The sequence below is a fragment of the Cucurbita maxima genome, unplaced genomic scaffold (assembly GCF_002738345.1).
Source record: "Cucurbita maxima cultivar Rimu unplaced genomic scaffold, Cmax_1.0 Cma_Scf00004, whole genome shotgun sequence".
NCBI classification, from domain to species: Eukaryota; Viridiplantae; Streptophyta; class Magnoliopsida; order Cucurbitales; family Cucurbitaceae; genus Cucurbita; species Cucurbita maxima.
The window spans coordinates 3,836,511-3,855,937 of NW_019272020.1; the positions used below are offsets into that span (position 1 = coordinate 3,836,511).

Genomic DNA, 19,427 nt, shown 5'->3' on the forward strand with positions numbered 1-19,427 from the left:
TATAAATTTATTAAAAAAAAAGTGAAATACATATTTTGATAATTAGTTATTATATACATTGACGTTAATATTTTTGTCCATACTTTTTTTCGATGAGGTTTCAAAATTTTCGTTCACGTCGGGAACAAATTAAAAGATATATAAACAAATTGAAACCCCCATTTTCATTTACATAGATTTTTTTTGCTTTTAATTTTGGGACTAATATAAAGTTTATCCTTCCATAAGTGCAGGTATTATTTAAATAATAATAATAACCATGTATGAAAATACACCAAATGAACATATTATATAATTTATAAATGAGATTAATAAAAGACTAACTTTATTTTCTAAAAAAATATACAATAAACTAAAATAACTATGATTTATGTATAGACTACATTTGGAACTTTAAAAGTACAAACATCAAAACAAAATATACTCAAGATACAAAAATCAAAATAATATTTTAATCTCAACGATTTATTAAAAAAATAGTTTAGTCCAGAGTATGTAATTTACCCTCAATATTGTTAGTTTCAAACCATACATGGCAAATTAACTAAGGTTAAGTCAGATTAAGTTGGTTCAAAATTTAAAAATCTAATCTCATTTTTTTTCCCTTGTTGGGCAAAATGGACGTGGCTATGCACTCATGAGCTACACACAGCTCAATGAGCATTCGGTAATAGATAAAAAAAAAGACAAAAGTGGAATGACACGTGGAGCTGCTATTTTGTAGGTGAGAGATTACAGTAACAACCCTTAATTGAAAAGAGTTGCGTTACAGTAATTTGATAGGAACAGGTAGGGCGATTTGGTCTTTTCTATACGATTATAAAATAGCAGGCTCTCTGCCCAACGCCCTATTGTCTCTCTGGGCTGCATCTTTAAACCTGACCAAAGTATATACACTTCCAACTCCCAACCTTTTTCTTTTTCCTAAACCATTTTCCATATAGTTTAGTTTCTTTATTTTAGTATTTTTTTTTATTTATCTGTGAAGTGCCCAAAGCTTTTATTTTAGTATTTTTTTTTTATTTATCTGTGAAGTGCCCAAAGCTCATCAAGGGTTGAAATTAGTCAATTCTGAGTCTTGAGAGAGAGAAGAAAAAAGGCACAGGCTTTGCCAGCGAGTAACAAGGAAGAAAGAGAGTAGCTTTTGTAGGCACGAGTTGCAATTGGCCTGAACCACCACCACCACCACCAACAATGGAAGATCTGCCGTTTTAGCCACCTTCATTAGAATGTGGAGATCGGCGGAAGATCGGAAGTAGAAAGCCGCCGGAGCTTTGTTCTGTTCTTGGAAAGGTTTCTGCTATCTATTTGCTTAAGATTTTGGCCAAAGGAGCTTAAGAGGGAAGAAGCTGAGTAAGTGGCTGAAATGGGTTGCTGTTACTCGAGATTAGAGAGAGAAGAGACTGTTTCCAGGTGTAAAGCAAGAAAGAGGTACATGAAACAGCTGGTGAAGGCGAGGCAAGCTTTTTCTGCTACTCACAGCTTGTATATTCGTTCTCTTCGTGGCACCGGCGCTGCTCTCCGGCAGTTTTCCAATGCAGAGACCTACATCCGCCGCCCTCAGCAGCAGCAGCAGCACCACCACCACCACCTTCCGCCAGTGCTTCCATCTCCAACCCCACGAACGCCGCCGCCGCCTCTACCTATCCCCATGAGTCCAAGTTCTGACACCTGGACATCGATCACGGCATCCCCGGCATTGCCTCCTCCGCCGCCGCCGCCGCCGTCCTCCACATGGGATTTCTGGGACCCTTTTGTGCCATCGTCATCTCGCACTGTGACTGAGGAAGAATGGGAGGCTACCACCACTGCATCGGAGGCTATGGTCACTGTAACTGGGGCAGCGAGCTCAGCGCCGCCACCGTCAGTGGTGAGTGGTTTTTCAAAGGACACATCGAGCACTGAGCTTGCCATGGTAGTGTCGAGGAACACCAAAGATCTAGTGGAGATTATCAAGGAGCTTGATGAGTACTTTCTCAAAGCTGCCGATGCTGGTGCTCAGCTCTCTTCGCTTTTGGAAGTCCCCACTTTTTCTTCTCAGAAAAAAGGAGGTAAATCTAATACCAAAGGAGTACAAAATCAATCAAACAACAGTTTTCCCTTCCAATTCCTTCCTCTTTATCATTCATTCACATCCCTCAAACCATAAGGTACCCTAATGAGTTCCATATCATGTCTCTAGCAGGGCAGGTTTACAATAATGGGTGGAGCTTGAGCCCTACGTTGAGGATGTGGGGTTCAAACACAACACCACCAAATGCATTTGGTAAGTTAAATGGAGAAATAACAACACCAAATATGGGAAATGGATGTGCTGGGAATAGTGGCAGCCACTGCTCCACAGTGGAGAAGCTGTACGCCTGGGAAAAAAAATTGTACCAGGAGGTGAAGGTAATGCTTTCACTTTCGCATATCTCAATCTAATCTCCAGTCACATTGGTGGAATAATATGACATTTTGGTACTTTAAACAAAGTCTTCAAATTGAAATGATTCTTTCCACTTTTTTTCTCTTTTACCTAATGGGGTCCAACATAACCAACGAAAGATGAAACTTTAGCGTTTCTCAATGCATTTGAAGGCATTGAAGAACCGAATTGTGGAATTTTGTGTCCTAAAGTTTGTGAAATTGTGTTGAATGGCTTTTTTAGAATGCTGAGGCCATAAGGATAGAGCATGAGAAGAAGTTGGAACAATTGAGGAAGCTAGAGCTGAAGAGGGCTGACTATGTAAAGACTGAGAAGACTAAGAAGGAGGTTGAGAAGCTGGAGTCACAGATGATGGTTGCTTCCCAGGCCATTGAAACCACATCAGCTGAAATCGTCAAGCTAAGAGAAACTGAGCTCTATCCACAACTCCTTGAGCTTGTCAAAGGGTTAGTGTCTTTCATACTTGCGCTTTAACAGAAACAAGAAATCAATAGTCATTTGGCTGCATTCTGATGCTTAATATTTAGGCTGTAAAGTCCATACCTACTGTGTTAGCCCGACCGTCTGTTATCTTCTCAGTTCACTTACCATGCTTGCATCATCCCCCTGAGCACAGGAAAGAATCATAGAACAATACAAATTGGATTAGAATTTAAAAAGCCATTATGTTCCATTTCACCTTTTGGTAACTTTCACAATTCAATGTACTGTCGTTCTACCTTCTGGTATTTCTAAAGGCCGGAATGAAATACTAAGCATATTTTGGATATCTTCATGGACATGGATGTACTCTATTCTAGATACTAAGATTTGCACTGGTTTCTACAGATTGATGTGCATGTGGAGAAGTATGTACGAGTCTCATCAGGTTCAAACACACATTGTTGAACAGCTAAAATATCTAAACATCATACCATCAGCCGATCCCACATCCGAGATCCACCGCCAATCAACTCTCCAGCTTGAGCTTGAAGTCCAGCAATGGCATGCTTCTTTTTGCAATCTAGTGAAAGCTCAACGGGATTATGTCCAATCTCTTACAGCCTGGCTTCGGCTTTGCCTTTTACAGATTAGTGGAACCCCATTATTAAGAACAGGTCAAGATTCTAGAATTTACTCACTTTGTGAAGAATGGAACCTCGCAGTTGATAGGATTCCAGACAAAGTGGCTTCTGAAGGAATCAAGAGCTTCTTAACAGTAGTTCAGGCCATTGTTGTTCAACAAGCTGAGGAACATAAGCAAAAGAAGAAGGCGGATTCTGCCTCGAAAGAGCTTGAAAAGAGAGCTACCCAGCTAAGATCACTAGAAAGCAAATATGTCTCACATTCCATGCGAGAATGTTCAGCATCCACGAGAGGGAGAGACCCAGTTCAGGAGAAGCAAAATAAGGTGGAAAACTTGAGAGCAAAAGCTCGAGATGAGAAACAAAAGCATGAAAACTTGGTCAGTGTGACCAGGTCAATGACAATAAATAATTTGCAGATGAGTTTTCCCCATGTTTTCCAGGCAATGGTGGGGTTTTCTAGCGTATGTATGCACGCATATGAAGCAGTTTACAATCAAACTAAAAATCCTGACCTGCATGAGGTGAAGAGATTACTACCCTAAGGACAAGACTTGATTCTTGAGACAGCTATTCCGACCAATTCCTGTGCATAAATGTGAGCTCAGAAAGGGGGGTTTTGCTGGAAAGAGTGGAAGGAGAAATCTGACAAAACTTCATTCATTTTGATTGAAGATTTCATTAGGATAATGGAAACGAGGCGGCAAGTGGGCTACTTTGCTCGCTTTTACAAAGGGGGTAGGAATGGCTGCGCCAGCTCATCTGAATTGCTGTGGAGATTACAAAACAGGCTAGGGGTTTTGTAGAGTTGATAGTTTTTAAACGATTATGGTCAGTCATGTTGTTCATGTAAATAGATATCTCCACATTTTCGGAAGTTTTATTTGATTGATAGCACGGTTGGGCTTCCTTGGTGTTCAGGAGGAAAGGCCCGTTGTAAGGACCCGCAAGTTTCATGCAATTCATATATTTGTGTCAATATTTCTTGAAAAGCGAACATTTATGAACGTGCGCATGTGCACATATATGCATTAAAGATGAAACTAACAGATGATATTTCAAACGAATCTGATTAATATATAACCTTACCTACTCAGAAGTCGGAACTCTGAAGTTTGAATAACGCCTGAGAAAAACTGCTGGAGGCCAATTCCCAAGGGTCTTTTTGACACCATCTTTAATGGAAAGGCAACAGGATTTCTGTAACAAAGACGGTAATTTGTACTCAATTTCATATCAAGATTTGAATAATAAAGAAAGTTCATTACATTTTACAAAACCACATGTGGTGTTGAGCAACACATCCAATCGTCTCGGGATTGCTTACATAACGGGGCACCTATCTAATTTACCAATCTTCAATTTCTTCATCAGAAGTATGACTTTCTCCATTTCCTGAATTCACCAAATCAAAATCTGTATTTTCATCTGACAATACCGGTAAATTTTCACGATCTCCGGATGCACTACTACCAAGCCATTTCAATGCAGGTATGTACTCTGTGGCAACTACTGAAAAATCCGCTAAACTGATCCCACCATAAGCGATAAATCTTTGTTTTACCATCTCCCTCTGCAAAACGTTAGGGAGAAAGAATAATAAATAACATTATATTACATGTACAACTTAAGGAAATTTAAGCTATTACTTTTTTTTCCAACTAATGGATAATTATTTTTTTCTTAGCTACTAGTATTACAAGTTAAAAGCATCTTCCCCTTCATTGCAAATATCATAACTTAATCCAAGACTACATATCTATTATCGGTCGACCCTCTTGAGTCTAGCAGCTAAAAAAGTATAAGCTTTGAATATTACTTTTAACCCTTATACCTACTATAGGCCAAGCGGTGGAACTAAATACACTCAAATATGCTGTACAAGAGGGGTCCGGCACCCATGTTTAGTAGTAAAAGTAAAATAAAAGAACTTAATCCACCTTATTCAACAATGAGGATCCCTCGATTTGCCAAAGCTTTGGTCTACGTATAGCATGCCACCTGCGTATTTGGAAGGTTGGAATTTATATAAATGTAACTATTGTTGTTTATGAATTATCAATTAAATTCCTAAGAACCACCTGGAAGACAACGGATGAGAGTTGCCAAATAATACCCCCCGGACGGCAACTGAAGCAGCAGCCAGGTGTAGAATATTTTCTGCATCATTATGTCTGGCTAGCATTCTCTCGTAAGAAGAAAGGAGCGTGTCAGCATCACCTAAATACGAAGCCACAACCCATGCATCATCTACAGCTTCCTCATTCATGAAGTCTATAACTGCAAAAAATGGGTAACAAAGTTCAAAAAAAAAAAAATGTAATCTTGTTTGAAACAAGTACAACTAATACATTAACTTCTGCTATAGTCTTCTTGTTAGGGACAAATAAGTACCATTTTCATGTAGAAAATCAGCAATCGGCCTGGCTTGCCCATGTGCTTGAGATAGAACCTTTTCTGGAGGATCCATATTAAGTGGCCGTCTTGATAAATTTTCTTTAACAGAAAACTCACCGTCTGCAACATAAACAAGGTACCAAGTTTAGAAACCTTTAATGACATACCATAAGAATAGTTCTACCCTAAGCTTCACATTGCTTTAATCTTTATTCAAATTCCAAATTACAAGGCCTTCCAACTCAGCAAATTATGCATTGATGAAACGGACCTAACACCAATTCGTTACTAGTATGTCGTTTGTTGTGCAGAAACTTTCCCAGGGCATGAAATAAAGAGAGACTCTCATCGCGGCCAAATTGAAAAGAGAATCGATCATCCACCACTGTGGGAGGCACCTCTTCATTTTCTTTTGAAGATTCCAGAGCACTGGATGATGATGAACAAATCTGGCTTGGTTTCAGGCAAAATAATTGTAAAGACATGATTGCATGTCTCACATCACCCCCACTCGATTTGGCTATAGCATCAATTTGTTCAACTGCTAGACTATACTGCTCTTGACAACATATTCTAGAAATTATTTTTTTAATGGAGTTATTCGTTATAGGATTAAATGCAACCTGAAAAAAAAAAACAAAAAACAAAACAAATCAATGAAAACCAACACCAGAGGTATTCTTTACTCCCTAAAGCATGATAAGCCAACAAACTTTATCAGGAAAGTAACCTTACAAGCCCCAGCGTTCTCAAGGCAGAGCTGAATCTCTTCCAAGTACTGCACAGTGAGGTCTGTTCTTTCAACTTTGCCACAATCTGTAATTACAATGGCTGTTGGAACTTGAGTTGATTGCACATAAAGATGCAAACAGTTCTGAAGTCTTTTAAGAGCAGCCTTCCCATTGGTCAAAGGAAGTTCATCTATTAAGAGTATGATCGGTTGCTTTGAGTCATTGGGAAAGCATGAAGGTATCACACCATATTTCCTCATTCTCCCAATGAAATTTTCAAACTCATCCAGTTTAGATGTGTACTGTATCCCTGGTTGAAGATAAGTCAGCGCCAGAACAATTTTTGCAACAATTAGAAGGCAAAAGCCTCTCATCAACAATAGGAAATTTCATTAGATTACACAGCATTACTAGACATGTCAAAATTTTACCCTGCAGAAACACATCAGAGTAAAATGCAGGTGAAGGTGTGTTCTACGTGTTGGCTTAATCTAATTAAGATCTTGAAAAAAAAAAATTCAAGACTTGTTATGGTCATATAAAAAAATAAAATTGATGGGTAGTTTTCAAGCTCGATTTCAAGTGAATGCAAGAGCTTCACATGACTTTAAAGTTAAAAGGTGTAATAACATGAGAATTTTTCTTCATCTGGGTGCTATCTATCCGTCAATAGTCACCAAGACATAGAAGGATAAGCCATAAATCTTCAAATAATTATCGAAGAGCATCTTGGACCAGTATGATATTGCATTTGATCTACTCCATAATCAAGATATATCGCTTCATTAGAATACCTAAACTCAAGTTATGCAGATGTTCTTGCCAAATCACAGGTGTAGGAGTATCCCATTCACATAATTTAGCTCCAAGATGAGATGCTATTACATGAACAGTTGCCTGCAAGAGAAGCAGTCGTCCTTTTTAAAAAATTTGAAGAAATCCTCCGGCACAAACTCTGAAAGTATAGTGAGAAGAAACATCATGAATGAAGGCCATGCATGCACCAACTACTATCAACTCACGACAAATTGATCAAAACAATAATCCTGGCAGCAAGCTCATCAGTCACGATGACAACCACTATATTAAATTCACTTAAGACTAAGAGACTTCAAGTTAGAAGCAACAGATCGAGGACAGATATATATAAAGTAACCAGTTAAACTTGTACCCTGTCAGATTTATAATGTGTACTTGAATAGATGGCACTTAATATAATATATTGCCCTCAAGAAGATTTTCGGGCTCAACATAATGTATTGTCCATCACTAAAAAAAAAAAAAAAAAAAAAAAAAAAAAAAAAAAAAAAAAAAAAAAAAAAAAAAAAAAAAAAAAAAAAAAAAAAAGAAAAGAAAAGAAGAAACTGGTTTACATCTTATTTAATTATCTTTGGCAAAACGGTTTCCAAGAAGATTGCAGAACCAAGGACGTGCTATTAACATTGAATAACAGATAGATTACACTACTAAATTTGAAACACAAATGAGTATTCATGCATCAAAAGAGAAACGTAAATATTGAGTACAAATCCATGAAAGGTCGACACAGCCACATACAGATTTCCCAACTCCAGAAGGACCAGTGATGACAAGAACATTATTCCCGTTAGCATCCTGTAAACGGAGCAAAATGATATCATCGCATCCACTAATTGAATTTAAACTAAAAAGATAAGAGGAAAAAATGTGTATGCATAAAAATGATAAAAGAGAGAGAGAGAGAGAGAGAGAATAAAAACCTTCATAATAAAAGAATTACCTTAGGTGTCCTCAACCTATCTTCAAACCATACCTTAACTTCATCTACCTGCCATCACATAGTAAAAAGCGTCGATATAGCGTTTGAAATGAAAAAAAGAAGAAAACTATAATAACCTTCTTCTTGTGGACAGCAAGCTCTTCCAATGAATGTGGTTTATATTTATCAATCCATAATTCATTTCTGCACATGCCTCCAGAACCTGATGCAGATCAAGCAAGAAGCTAAACATAGCTGACCTAGTCTCTAACTTAAAATATGCAATTCAAAACTTCTAATGCAGATTATTCCAAGTAATTGAGTCCGCGTAGAAAATATATTACCACCAGATTTTTCCATTGATATAAACACTTGAATAATCTAAAAAAAGAGTGAGATAAGCTATAGCGGCACAGTAATGGCATACCAGCAGATACCTTGAAGGTAGAAAAAACTTGATCAAAATCTTCACAAAATAAGTTGAACTGCATATAAACAAAATAACATATCAAAATGCATAATAACAAAGAATAAAAAATTAAATTGAAAATCCCTAGAAAAAGAGTATTTACAGTAAGAAGAAAATAAATATATGAGATATTAGTAGTTGAAGAAACTGCAAAGAAGAAGTATGAGAATATACAAGCACTGAAACAAACAAAGCTTAGCATTGAAAAACTCAATCCACCCCCACTATGAACATGTCACTTCACGCTAATAAGACGAAAATGCGGATCGGAAGCAAGTTTTTCTTCAGAACAACTACACACACCAGCTAAATCCATTTTCGTCCATACGCACTCAAACACATTCCAGAATCTAAGACGGTAACAAGAGAGTAGTATAAATCGTGGAAAGCAACAAAGGAATTTGAAATATACCTCGTCAACATTGCGGGAATCCTTATGCAAGCAAGACCGAGAACCTAGGAGTCGAGCCTTCTTCGCTTGGCGAGTGCTTTTCCGAGGTAATGGTGACTGCGACTTCGTCTTTCGATATCTGCGTTTGGAACTGGATGATCGACCACCACAGTATTCTTCATCCGACGACAGTACAACCAGATTGTTCTCCTTCTTCGTCATCCTCCAAGACAGAATCTAGAATTCAGAAAACCATACAGAGCAACCAAGGTAGTACCAACTCCAGTTTCGAGTTCGAACTCACAAATTGGTCTCCACAGAACCGAAGCAGAGTGCGTCTCAATAGAAAATTTCGTCTTCAGGTGAAAGAAAAGAAGTTTGGTCGTACTGGAGGTTTACAAATTTACGGAGCGGAGTTCGCGGGCTCAAGACGAACGCGGGGAGTTTTTATATGGGAAATTCAGAGAATGGCGTTACCGAGAAGCTAACAACAACGCCTCGGGCGGATAAAACTTAAAGGGCCAGTCCATTTCATCGTAAAGTTTATTGGGCCCAGGCCCAACTAGGATTGTTTTCAGTGTTTGTCTAGAATACCCTTCCATTAATCACTCTCTCCATTAAATTTAATATTTTTACTTTATTTTGATGTCTTTGTATAACTTATCCTTTAATAAATTATTTTAATTTATTAAAAAAATGTCAAATCGTCAACGGAACACGTCATAAGGCTCACTTGTTTAGTTATTTTCTATAGTTATTGTCTATAAATAGCTAGAAGCGTAGTTTTTACGGGGCAGAGAGGATGCAAAATCAGTAAATTTTTTGAAAACTGCTCCTGAACTACTTTCACTATTTCACGAGTGCGGTCTCTGGTTCAAGTAGGCCAATGGCAACTCTAGATCATCACGTTCCTGCAAACCTGTGGTCCATCAAGAGAAAGAGTTGGTCTAGGACCCTTCCTATATCGAGAGATAGGCTAATCCTTTATTTTATGTGTATGTAAAAAGAAGTGATACACGAGTACACCAAATAAGGGTAGGTTGCCCTGATTTTTTTTTTTTTTTTTTTTTTTTTATGAGAAGTCGAATATAAATGTGTTCTTCATGGAAGGAATTCATACCTCTTTATAAACTATCGTACTCGAGCTGGTGATGTGGGCCTTTGCCTTACTATCCAGACAGAGTCATAAGATAGAACCATCAATCAAATTAATTTCTTTTATTTTATTGAAATACTACTTATTAAATATGTTATTTTACAACGTAATAAATTGTAATTTTAATTATGAGGTAGAAAATAGTGATATTTCCACGTCACAAAACGACAGAAAATGAAACATCATCTGAAGCGTAGAGGTTAGAACATTAGAGGAGGAATCTTCAAGCTGCCTCAAACTTTTTTTTAAAAAAATTATTTATTTTAATTGAAAAAACGATTAAAAAAAAGAAAGAATTTGGAATTTTGCATCAGTTTCCAGACATTAATTATGAATAAAATTGCTTTTTATTGAAGGGTTTCCCAAAATGCTTTCAGTTTGAAGGCAAGCAAAAATTAAATTAAATTAAATTAATAACGACCAAAGCTGGGTTGAAAAGTCATCAATCCTACACCAGAAGGACGTTACGACGTCGTTTTGAGCCTGGCAGATTAGTTAAATTATCCTTTTTCCCCCTAAAATAAAATATACAAATTAATTTTTTTTTTTCAGAATTGACAACAATTTATTTTTCATAAACATATTTATACACTTAAAATAAAATCATATATTAAAATTTTATTTTTCAATCAACGCGCCAAGGACAAAAACGTCAAAATGATAAATTTAGGTTAAATTGCAAGACAATTATAAGCTTATGAATTAGTAGAAATTGATAGAAAGTTATAAATTTAGGGGTAAAATTTGAATTTTCTCCCTATTTTATTATTTTAAAGATATATGTATTTCGCGGGAATGGCAATTTTGTAATTTGAGACATTGGAAGGGCCTCTCCGTTGGTTACGCACCAAGATAGTTGCTTACATGACTCTCATGGCGTGCGTGTGGGGAGAGCGGTTCTGTGAAAAAGCGCAGGAAAAATTATTCGATTCACGAGGAACTGTGAGTGCAGTTTGTGGATTCAGAGGTCTCTACCATGAATGTTATAACTCCACGCAGAGAGGCGAAATAAAGAAATGAAGATCGTTATAGCTGAATGATTTTCGGTAATGGAAGTACTCAAATGTTTGTTTCTTCTTCAAATAGTTCGGATTTCTGTGAAGGAGTTGAGTTTTTCGTTTCAGGCATGCTCTTTTGAACTTATCGTTCTGTATATTATGATTCGGATGCAATTTCAAGTTCAGTTGAAGTATGCTTTTGTTATCGTTATTATTGTAAGGACTGAACTGTATTTTATCTCTCATTCTGATTTAAATTTTTAGATATTAGTGGAAATGTTCATGTGTTCTCTTTTCCGTTTCTGTCTTTCCTGTTTAGGGTCTTTTGCCGAAAAGTCCGTCGGAAACTTAAAAAAGCAATCATGAAGATATTGGAAATTTGTCATATTGTTTTGAAATTGTTATTTGTATGTGTGTGTGTGGTTGTACATGTATTTGTATATTTTTATTCTTCTTTGAAGTTCAACTTGTAATTATCTCGATAATTTGGTATGCAGCTGAAAATTTCGGGATGATCTTGTGAGGAGGTTTCATTCAAGACAATGCATATTCATCGAAGACATTATTAGTGCAAATGGTTTCAGTGAGAACTGGCAACTCGAAATTAAGATTGCTTAATTTTCTGGTATAATCAAAATTGTTTCTTGAAGATTCCACAGTCCAACTTTTGCTGATTAGGCAAAGGAAATTTGAATTTGGTGACTTTCCTGGCCAGAAATTTGGAAATTCTGGGGGGTTACGAACAGTGGTGTTGCTAAACACGTTTAGATTTAAGTATGTCTTCGTGGGATAGTCTCGGGGACGTTGCGGGAGTGGCCCAGCTGGTAGGATTCAATGCAGTTCAGCTGATTTCAATGATTGTACGAGCAGCAAACACCGCAAGGATGCACAAGAAGAACTGTAAGCAATTTGCACAGCATCTCAAGTTGATCGGGAACTTACTGGATCAACTCAAGATCTCAGAGCTGAAGAAATATCCAGAGACTCGAGAGCCTCTAGAGCAGCTGGAGGATGCCTTAAGAAAATCATACATTTTGATCAATAGCTGCCAGGATCGCAGCTATCTCTATTTGTTGGCTATGGGATGGAATGTTGTTTATCAATTCAGGAAGGCTCAAAGTGAAATAGATAGATACCTACGGCTTGTCCCTCTGATTAACCTGGTGGGCAATGCTCGAGTCAGAGTAATAGTTCGTTTCTTTTTCTCTAATTTTGCTTCTCTTTTTTGTTAGTTTATAAACTTATCGCTGTTTAATTGTTTTGTCAAAATTTATATGTTTCTTTTTCTTGCTTCTTTTACAATCTAACTGAAAAGTGGATACCCATCAATTATTGCCTATCAAAACGAACGAAGGTCATTTAGTATCGTTAGTTCCTGTTCTTTAATACGCATCATTCTATCTTCATGTTGGAAGTGAAAATGAAAATGGTCCCTTTTAGTTTCATGCTTGTGCTTATTTAACATGACTCAACTCTATTAAAGTCATTTTCTCTGTTATTTTTCTCAGGAAAGGCTTGATGATATTGAAAAGCATCAATGTGAGTATACGTTCGAGGAAGATGACAGAAGGATTCAGGACGCTATCCTCAAACCAGAATCTATCAAGAACGATGCTTCGATATTGAAAAAAACTCTTTCTCGTTCCTACCCAAACTTGGGCCTCCATGATGCGCTTCAAAAGGAAAATGAAAAACTTCAGCTTGAGTTGCAAGTATCTCAATCTAACATGGATGTTGGCCAATGTCAAATAATTGAACGATTATTTGATATCACAGAAGCCTTATCTGCAAATTATTTTATAGAAAAAGATTTACAGAAAGGAATTCCAATACAACATGGATATAGTTATTCTGATGTTGCTGGTGAAACTGCTCATGCGTATGGTGGAAACTTTCACAAGAATAGAGATGCTAGTACGACAAGGTAGGTTTGTCTTTTCTTTAGTCCTTTCTTTGTGCTTTTGTGGGCATTTCCATGGATATAGTTATTCATATCTTAGGAACAAACAAATTCCCATATATCTCTACAATGTATGATGGGTTCACTTTAAGCATAAGTTTTCATGGACTTACTTTTAATTTCACCAAAAAGTTTCATTACCAATGAAAATGTTGTTAGCTCGCTTATAATATCAAATTTTCTTCTAGCCAACATGGGACTTTGTTTTGCTCCCAAAAATATGATGAATGTTTCCACCGAGACAAAGATGCCAATGTGGCAGTGTTGATTTTCTCCCTTCTCTAAGGAAACCATAGATATATCTATCTATCTATATATATATTTTTTGAATTGCATAAATTTACATCATTTGGGTTGTTTTTACCAATTTTAGATCATGTCATTTAAAATTAAAGAGCCAATCCCATGTCCCGTGGCCATTTCGTACATGCCTGTTTGTCTGTTTTGAAAGTTCAAACTCTTCTATTTCCATCAGGTTTAGAATGCTTTGATAAGTTAAATAACATATATAATGTCTGCAGGTGAAATTTTACTTCATGATGCCGTTTATTCTTGGCATATTGAATATCTCGAAAGTCTATCATATGGTGGATTCTGTTCTTTTTTCCTTTCAGAAAGGGCTCATCAGTTTCATCAAGACACGATCCGCTATCCAGCAATTGTCAACATGAAGAATGGCATGCTGATTTGCTTGGTTGTTGTTCACAACCTTATCTCTGTACGTTCTTCTCCCTTTTGAAGCTGTGCTTGTTAGCTTGTCCTCGTGATAGGACTGGAAAGTGTTCTTCTTTTACCGTAGACTGGTTAGGGTTGTCATTCGAACAGCAACAAATTCTTGTATCATATACGTGCTGCGAAAGAACTACAAACTCCGATTATTATCCTTTACCCCGCTATAATTTCCGGAGATGTCATCCTTTCTATATTGAATTATTTTCATCCATAACTGAGAACGTAACCACGACCTTTGACTTTTCACAAGTTCTTCACTCTTCTTTTTTTCCTTTACATGTTAGGACTGATTCCTGGCCTGATTTTCGATTTCTTCCTTCGACTTTATAGTACAATTTATATTAACTTAGAAGGAAATCAAACATTAATTTCCATTTGTTAACTTGAAGGACCAAGCATTCGCAGACATTGCATGGTCATTCTTTTTGCAGTATTCTTCCTAGCGCAATAGGCAAAAGATTTTGTAAGAACTGTGCTTTAATTTTTTCCTTCCATTCCATCTACTGTGTAGAGATTCCCTTGATTAAACGTAGAATGACAAAACTAATGCAGAATAACGTTCGGAGAAATGTTATACATTACTCATTGTATGCGCACGTGTATTGTTTCTCATCCAAGTACCTTTGTACACTTTCCAGGTATAAAGACATTTTTCTGTCCTTGTTGGACATTGTCAAAAGTTGCTTCTGTCGCTACCAACAAGCATGTCTGTAAGTAATCACTGAATGTCTATTTTCTACTAGGGTAGTTCTTTATAATGGATTGAGATGTAGTCGGAGATCATCTCATGATTTATGGGTTCATACAGAAACATCGCAAAAATTGTAGTGTGTGTCAAAGAATGCCTCTCTCGCTTTCGTCTTCTCACACCATATATGGCTCCAATAATGAAGATCTTGAGTAACATACATGCTATGTAACGTATCAAAGCTAAAAAAATCTTATATTTCCTCTGATTATCAGCTCCAGCAGATGCATGTAATGAGTTGATGGCATATGCTTTGGTGTTCTCATGCTGTTGTTACACTTGCTGTTTCCGACGAAAACTCCGAAATATGCTAAACATCAAGGTAACTTATGTTCCAACATGTGAATTGAGACCTATTATTTCATGCAACTGTGGATGGTGGGTTCAGCAATACGCTTCTTTTGCAAGTTTAGATGATTTTCATCTCATAGAAACACAATTGATTAATTATTGTTCTTGAGCTCATGGCTTAGCAAGCCCAAAGCTGATAGGTGATTGCACGAGTATTAATTACATGGATGCTTTGTGAGTGACAATCATTATGACACTCTTCTTGCTCCAAGTCCTCTTGCTCTACTCTAGTTCTATTTGGCGTTTGTTTATACTTTCTAGGATAATGCATTCATCCTCTACATTTCTGGTACTGAGGGAGTCATCTAGCCTAGTTTGTGACTTGTTTTTCTGGACATATATAACCTTTGGTTACCAATCCGAATTGGTGATGTACGTCTTTCACTTTTTGTTCAAATTCTTTGGCAGGGAGGCATTGTTGATGATTTTCTTTCTCACCTTCTGTGTTGCTGCTGTGCACTCGTCCAAGAATGGCGAGAAATAGAAATGCGTTGTGGTATGTATGTACTTACTGCTCCGATAATTTTACAACACAGTTCTTCAGGCTTCACTTCTATTTATTCTATATAAACATCATGGAGCTTTTGCTTTATAAAATCTTGTTTTGATCTCCAAGCTTATACACAAAAATTTGTTTAAGTTATTGCTGTTAATTTTTTTTTATAGTACATTTACCAATTTTACATCCTACTAAGTTTTATACGAAAATAAGCCACCTGATATATATAGGATGTCTTTCTGAGAACAATATAACTTAGTGCTGCATCATACATCCTTTGACATGTGGATGTCGCCATGTCAGTATGATGTAGAAAGACCTTCATGTTGGTACTATTACAGGTAGAAAGGCGTTCCCAATTGTTTGATTAAAAATATAACTTGTAGGTCCAGAGAACACAAGAACGATCCCTCCACCATTGCAATACATGGAATCCTAGGTGAGAGCTGAAAACAAAATCCAGTCGCCTTGGAAAGTTAAAATACTTGATCGTCTTGCTTCCATGTAAGTTGTAAAATAGACATTGCTTAGTCTCATTGATATTGATTAACCCCGTGGAAGAGATTGGCTCTCTTCCTTCTCTATTCTCCTTTATACTCTGTACATGCTACATAGTGCTACCAATTCTCTTTAAAAGTGAACATGTCTTTGTATATAAAAGGAGAAAAGGAATGCGTAGACTGTATAACAGATGTTCATAGCTCAAGGAATGATTTGAACTTAATATTGTGACTTTGAATTGGCAAGACATTTGGGTGTATAAATAGAAAATTACTAAGACAATTGCTTTCCTTTTCTTGGTTATCCAAATCAAGGCCAGCCGTTCCTTTGATTCGTGTGAATTGAATTAGAAAGAGCCAACATTCCTATGACTTAGACAGCTTGATGACAGTTGAAAATTTTAGTACCCGTTGTTATTCCATGATAATCAAAAATGAATTAGAACAGGATTGAATCGAGAGAAAGATCAAGAACAATTGCTCAAGAAATTCGTCTTGAATTCCGATGAACAAGAAATACAATAACTATCTATTATTGCTCTACCTTCACTTCAGATGCAGCTAGGTTGAAGAGAAGGCTTTGAAATAAATCTGCCACATAGCCAACATCATAACCTGAAGAGCAGGGAAAACAAACCTTTTCCTTCTGCTGCTCAGCTATCATATGATGTTAAAAGCAAAACTCTCCAGGGATGTGTGCTCTTTCTTGGGGTAGCTGTAAGCTGTTACCGTCATGACTTGTTCGGGCGATTGCCTTAATCTGTGAGTCTAGCTTTCCAATCATCTTTTTCATAATACAGGAACAAGCCCCGAGATCTTAAACATTAAGTATCGAGATCTTTGTGTATACTGTAGTGTCCACACATTTCATTTTTCTTGCTAGCAAACCAGTTCTAAACTCTAAGATCCGATTGCCCTGCAGCAATAGTTGACAATAGACTCACTTCACTAGCAAGTTTATGCATCACTGTGTTTGTCTCTTGCAGAAGATTTCCCAATTTTAATCTGTGAACAATCTCTTTCAGGTCTACCAGTCTACAACCCGGAAATGTTCCGAGTCGTTTTTCTTTCATCAATACTTTGATTCTTGAAACATCCTCCCATCTCCCTGCTACAGCATAAATATTCAGAAGCAATCTATAGTATGACTCATTCTTAGGCTCCATGTCAATCAAATAGTTTGCAATCTGTTCTCCCAAAGAAACATCTCCCCTGAAACGACATGTTGCAAGCAAGTTGGTCCATACAACCAATTCTGATGAAAAGTCCTCAATATCCTCGGTCATGTTTCTAAGTATTTCCACAGCCTGCTGAATCAACCCTGCTGCAACGTAAACATTGGCCAAACACCAGTAGTGTGCAAAATTTGGCTTCACAAGGAATACATTGATCATCTCATCAAAGTAGTTATTTGCATCTTCCAGCAGTCCCGCCCGGGCACAGGCACAAAGAACGCCAATAAACGTAATTTGGTCCGGGAAGACTTTTCGCTCACCTTCATCTTGCTTGAATTTCTTGCCACTGCCTGCTTCCCCATTTCTTTCCCTCAATTTAGCAGCCATTTCCTCATATAGCTTAAGTCCATCTTCAGGATTCCCATGTAGGCAATGCCCCAAAACCATCGCATTCCAGGTAACCAAATTTCGATTTGGCATCCTGTCAAATAGTCTACGTGCAATACATACTCTCTGGCATTTGCCATACATGTCAACCAATGCCGTGCCAATAAATACGCAGAACTTCGTCGAAGTACGGTACATAAAACCATGAACCGATCTTCCTTCATTCAGGCTCGCCGATCGACCACAAGCACCAAGAATGTTTACCATTGTTGTACTGTTCCCTCTTATTCCTATCTTCATCATATTCCTAAACAACTTCATTGCACAGCCAGGACTCCCACCTCTCAAATACTCACTAATCATCAAATTCCAAGAAACAACATTTCTCTCAGGCATTGCATCAAACATGTCATGGGCAGTATGCAAATCCCCAACTCTTGCATAAGCTGTAACAATCGAATTCCAAGACACCAGATCCAGGGTCGACATTTCGTCGAACACCTTCCGGCCAAGCTCAATATAGCCACAACAGCCATACATATGAATCAAACTATTTCTCAAAACCATCACACAGTCAACCCCATTCTTGAAAGCCTGTCCATGACACTTCCGCCCAGAAGACCCACAGCCAATACTCGCACAAGCGCAAAAAAGCGAAAGAAAAGTGTACGTATCAGGCCGAAACCCATCACCAAGCCATTGAAAATACACAAATACAGCCTCTAGAGGATCTGAGCTAAGAGAATAAGCCTTAATTACTCTATTGATGCAGAAGGCATTGGGAACGTTTATAAGCTTAAAGATCAAAACAGTATAAACGATGTCCCCAAACTCCGATGCCTGCAATAGAACTCGGTTGGCCCAAAAATGGTGGTTGAATAGACCCGAGGTAATCAAATGGCCATGGATTTGAACTAATTCTCTTATGCTCTGACATGATTGAAGAAGCGAGTGGCATCGGTTATGTCTAGGAGGATTTATGGTGTCGAGTGAAAGATCTGGTTCTGCAAAAGAGCAAAATGGAGACGAACATCGATCAATGGATTTAGAGGGCGGAGGGAGGGAGGCGCGTGTGAAGCGAAAGAGTTGTCGGGAGTAAATTCTTGCCATTCATTTGCGGTATGACATTGATTTACTTTCACACAGAATTCTTCGTCTTCGTGTTCTTCTTCCACATAGTTGCCGCCACTATCGCACATTCGTCGTATGAATTGCTCTTCGGAGGCGATGCCTAATACGTTTTAAACGGCGTTTGACGGCGACGAACTGAAGGAGAATCGGAAAAGAATTTAAGAAACTCTTTAAAATTTATATATTCGTGAAAATTATCGTTCTTCCTATGAAACAAATAAATCTACAGACATCTAAATTTTAGCAAATAAAAAACTAAAAACACAAATTATAAGAAATAGGATAAAATTATACATTTTTTTTTGTTTAATAAATTTTTTATCTTTTTAATTGTGATTATTTGATTTTTAGGATTAAAATTTGGATAGTATTATCTTTTAATTTTTTCTATTTTATATTTAATAGATTTATGTTTTTTTTAATATTTTGTGTCTAATACGTCATTAACTTATTTAATATTTTTAAAATTTAAGAAGACATAAAATTGAATTTTTAAAAGCTTTTTATCTAAAATTTATAAAAAGAAAATTTGTATCTATTGAGTGTTAAAGTGAATGAGGAAAATTATAAAG

The 19,427-nt window shown here is 37.0% G+C and overlaps 4 protein-coding genes across 13 annotated transcripts; 2 read left to right on the forward strand and 2 right to left on the reverse strand.

Annotated features, from left to right (window-relative positions):
* The first annotated feature begins 1,126 nt into the window (after window positions 1–1,126).
* Window positions 1,127–4,471, forward strand: LOC111477994 (nitrate regulatory gene2 protein). Of its 2 annotated transcripts, none has more exons than XM_023122035.1 (4): window positions 1,127–2,051; window positions 2,183–2,391; window positions 2,651–2,874; window positions 3,257–4,471. In XM_023122035.1, exons 1-4 carry the CDS (start codon window positions 1,367–1,369, stop codon window positions 4,035–4,037), a joined length of 1,899 nt encoding a protein of 632 aa, XP_022977803.1. In that variant the 5' UTR covers window positions 1,127–1,366; the 3' UTR covers window positions 4,038–4,471. The 2 variants fall into 2 exon arrangements, with proteins under 2 accessions (XP_022977803.1, XP_022977805.1); XM_023122037.1 differs by having other exon boundaries at window positions 2,186–2,391.
* Window positions 2,802–9,656, reverse strand: LOC111477995 (cell cycle checkpoint protein RAD17). 6 transcript variants are annotated; one of them, XR_002717380.1, is made up of 15 exons: window positions 9,240–9,656; window positions 8,786–8,843; window positions 8,496–8,581; window positions 8,380–8,427; window positions 8,178–8,234; window positions 7,415–7,517; window positions 6,620–6,930; window positions 6,161–6,512; window positions 5,887–6,009; window positions 5,574–5,772; window positions 5,433–5,493; window positions 4,761–5,065; window positions 4,582–4,692; window positions 2,972–3,034; window positions 2,802–2,896 (listed from the first exon to the last, which is right to left on the reverse strand). XR_002717380.1 is itself a non-coding variant. In XM_023122038.1 (12 exons), the coding sequence occupies exons 1-12, from the start codon at window positions 9,438–9,440 to the stop codon at window positions 4,841–4,843; spliced, it is 1,824 nt and encodes a 607-aa protein (XP_022977806.1). In that variant the 5' UTR covers window positions 9,441–9,656; the 3' UTR covers window positions 4,711–4,840. The 6 variants fall into 6 exon arrangements, 1 of the variants encoding a protein (XP_022977806.1); XR_002717381.1 differs by having other exon boundaries at window positions 2,804–3,034; window positions 9,240–9,441; window positions 9,523–9,656; XR_002717382.1 differs by having other exon boundaries at window positions 2,804–3,034; window positions 4,820–5,065.
* A 1,463-nt stretch (window positions 9,657–11,119) lies between these two features.
* On the forward strand, window positions 11,120–16,453 carry LOC111478376 (cell number regulator 13-like). Of its 3 annotated transcripts, none has more exons than XM_023122593.1 (8): window positions 11,120–11,420; window positions 11,870–12,562; window positions 12,881–13,296; window positions 13,947–14,050; window positions 14,703–14,774; window positions 15,028–15,134; window positions 15,572–15,659; window positions 16,049–16,453. In XM_023122593.1, the coding sequence occupies exons 2-8, from the start codon at window positions 12,149–12,151 to the stop codon at window positions 16,099–16,101; spliced, it is 1,254 nt and encodes a 417-aa protein (XP_022978361.1). In that variant the 5' UTR covers window positions 11,120–11,420; window positions 11,870–12,148; the 3' UTR covers window positions 16,102–16,453. The 3 variants fall into 3 exon arrangements, with proteins under 3 accessions (XP_022978361.1, XP_022978363.1, XP_022978362.1); XM_023122595.1 differs by having other exon boundaries at window positions 11,122–11,420; window positions 11,870–12,556; XM_023122594.1 differs by lacking the exon at window positions 11,120–11,420 and adding an exon at window positions 11,501–11,588.
* A 95-nt stretch (window positions 16,454–16,548) lies between these two features.
* On the reverse strand, window positions 16,549–19,025 carry LOC111478374 (pentatricopeptide repeat-containing protein At3g51320). 2 transcript variants are annotated; one of them, XM_023122592.1, is made up of 2 exons: window positions 18,832–19,025; window positions 16,549–18,728 (listed from the first exon to the last, which is right to left on the reverse strand). In XM_023122592.1, the coding sequence occupies exons 1-2, from the start codon at window positions 18,836–18,838 to the stop codon at window positions 17,056–17,058; spliced, it is 1,680 nt and encodes a 559-aa protein (XP_022978360.1). In that variant the 5' UTR covers window positions 18,839–19,025; the 3' UTR covers window positions 16,549–17,055. The 2 variants fall into 2 exon arrangements, with proteins under 2 accessions (XP_022978360.1, XP_022978359.1); XM_023122591.1 differs by having other exon boundaries at window positions 16,549–19,025.
* Window positions 19,026–19,427: the final 402 nt, after the last annotated feature.

Bases quoted from the DNA above. Each gene is read 5' to 3' on its own strand.
- LOC111477994 (XM_023122035.1), top strand. From the start codon at position 1,367: ATGGGTTGCTGTTACTCGAGATTAGAGAGAGAAGAGACTGTTTCCAGG. The intron at 2,052-2,182 runs GTAAATCTAATA...TCATGTCTCTAG, and splicing joins TTCTTCTCAGAAAAAAGGAG to CAGGGCAGGTTTACAATAAT. The intron at 2,875-3,256 runs GTTAGTGTCTTT...TGGTTTCTACAG, and splicing joins CTCCTTGAGCTTGTCAAAGG to ATTGATGTGCATGTGGAGAA.
- LOC111477995 (XM_023122038.1), bottom strand. From the start codon at position 9,440: ATGACGAAGAAGGAGAACAATCTGGTTGTACTGTCGTCGGATGAAGAA. The intron at 8,235-8,379 runs GTAATTCTTTTA...CTCCGTTTACAG, and splicing joins ATAGGTTGAGGACACCTAAG to GATGCTAACGGGAATAATGT. The intron at 5,066-5,432 runs GTGGATTAAGTT...AACGTTTTGCAG, and splicing joins GATCCTCATTGTTGAATAAG to AGGGAGATGGTAAAACAAAG.
- LOC111478376 (XM_023122593.1), top strand. From the start codon at position 12,149: ATGTCTTCGTGGGATAGTCTCGGGGACGTTGCGGGAGTGGCCCAGCTG. The intron at 12,563-12,880 runs GTTCGTTTCTTT...TATTTTTCTCAG, and splicing joins ATGCTCGAGTCAGAGTAATA to GAAAGGCTTGATGATATTGA. The intron at 13,297-13,946 runs GTAGGTTTGTCT...TTTTCCTTTCAG, and splicing joins AGAGATGCTAGTACGACAAG to AAAGGGCTCATCAGTTTCAT.
- LOC111478374 (XM_023122591.1), bottom strand. From the start codon at position 18,834: ATGGCAAGAATTTACTCCCGACAACTCTTTCGCTTCACACGCGCCTCC.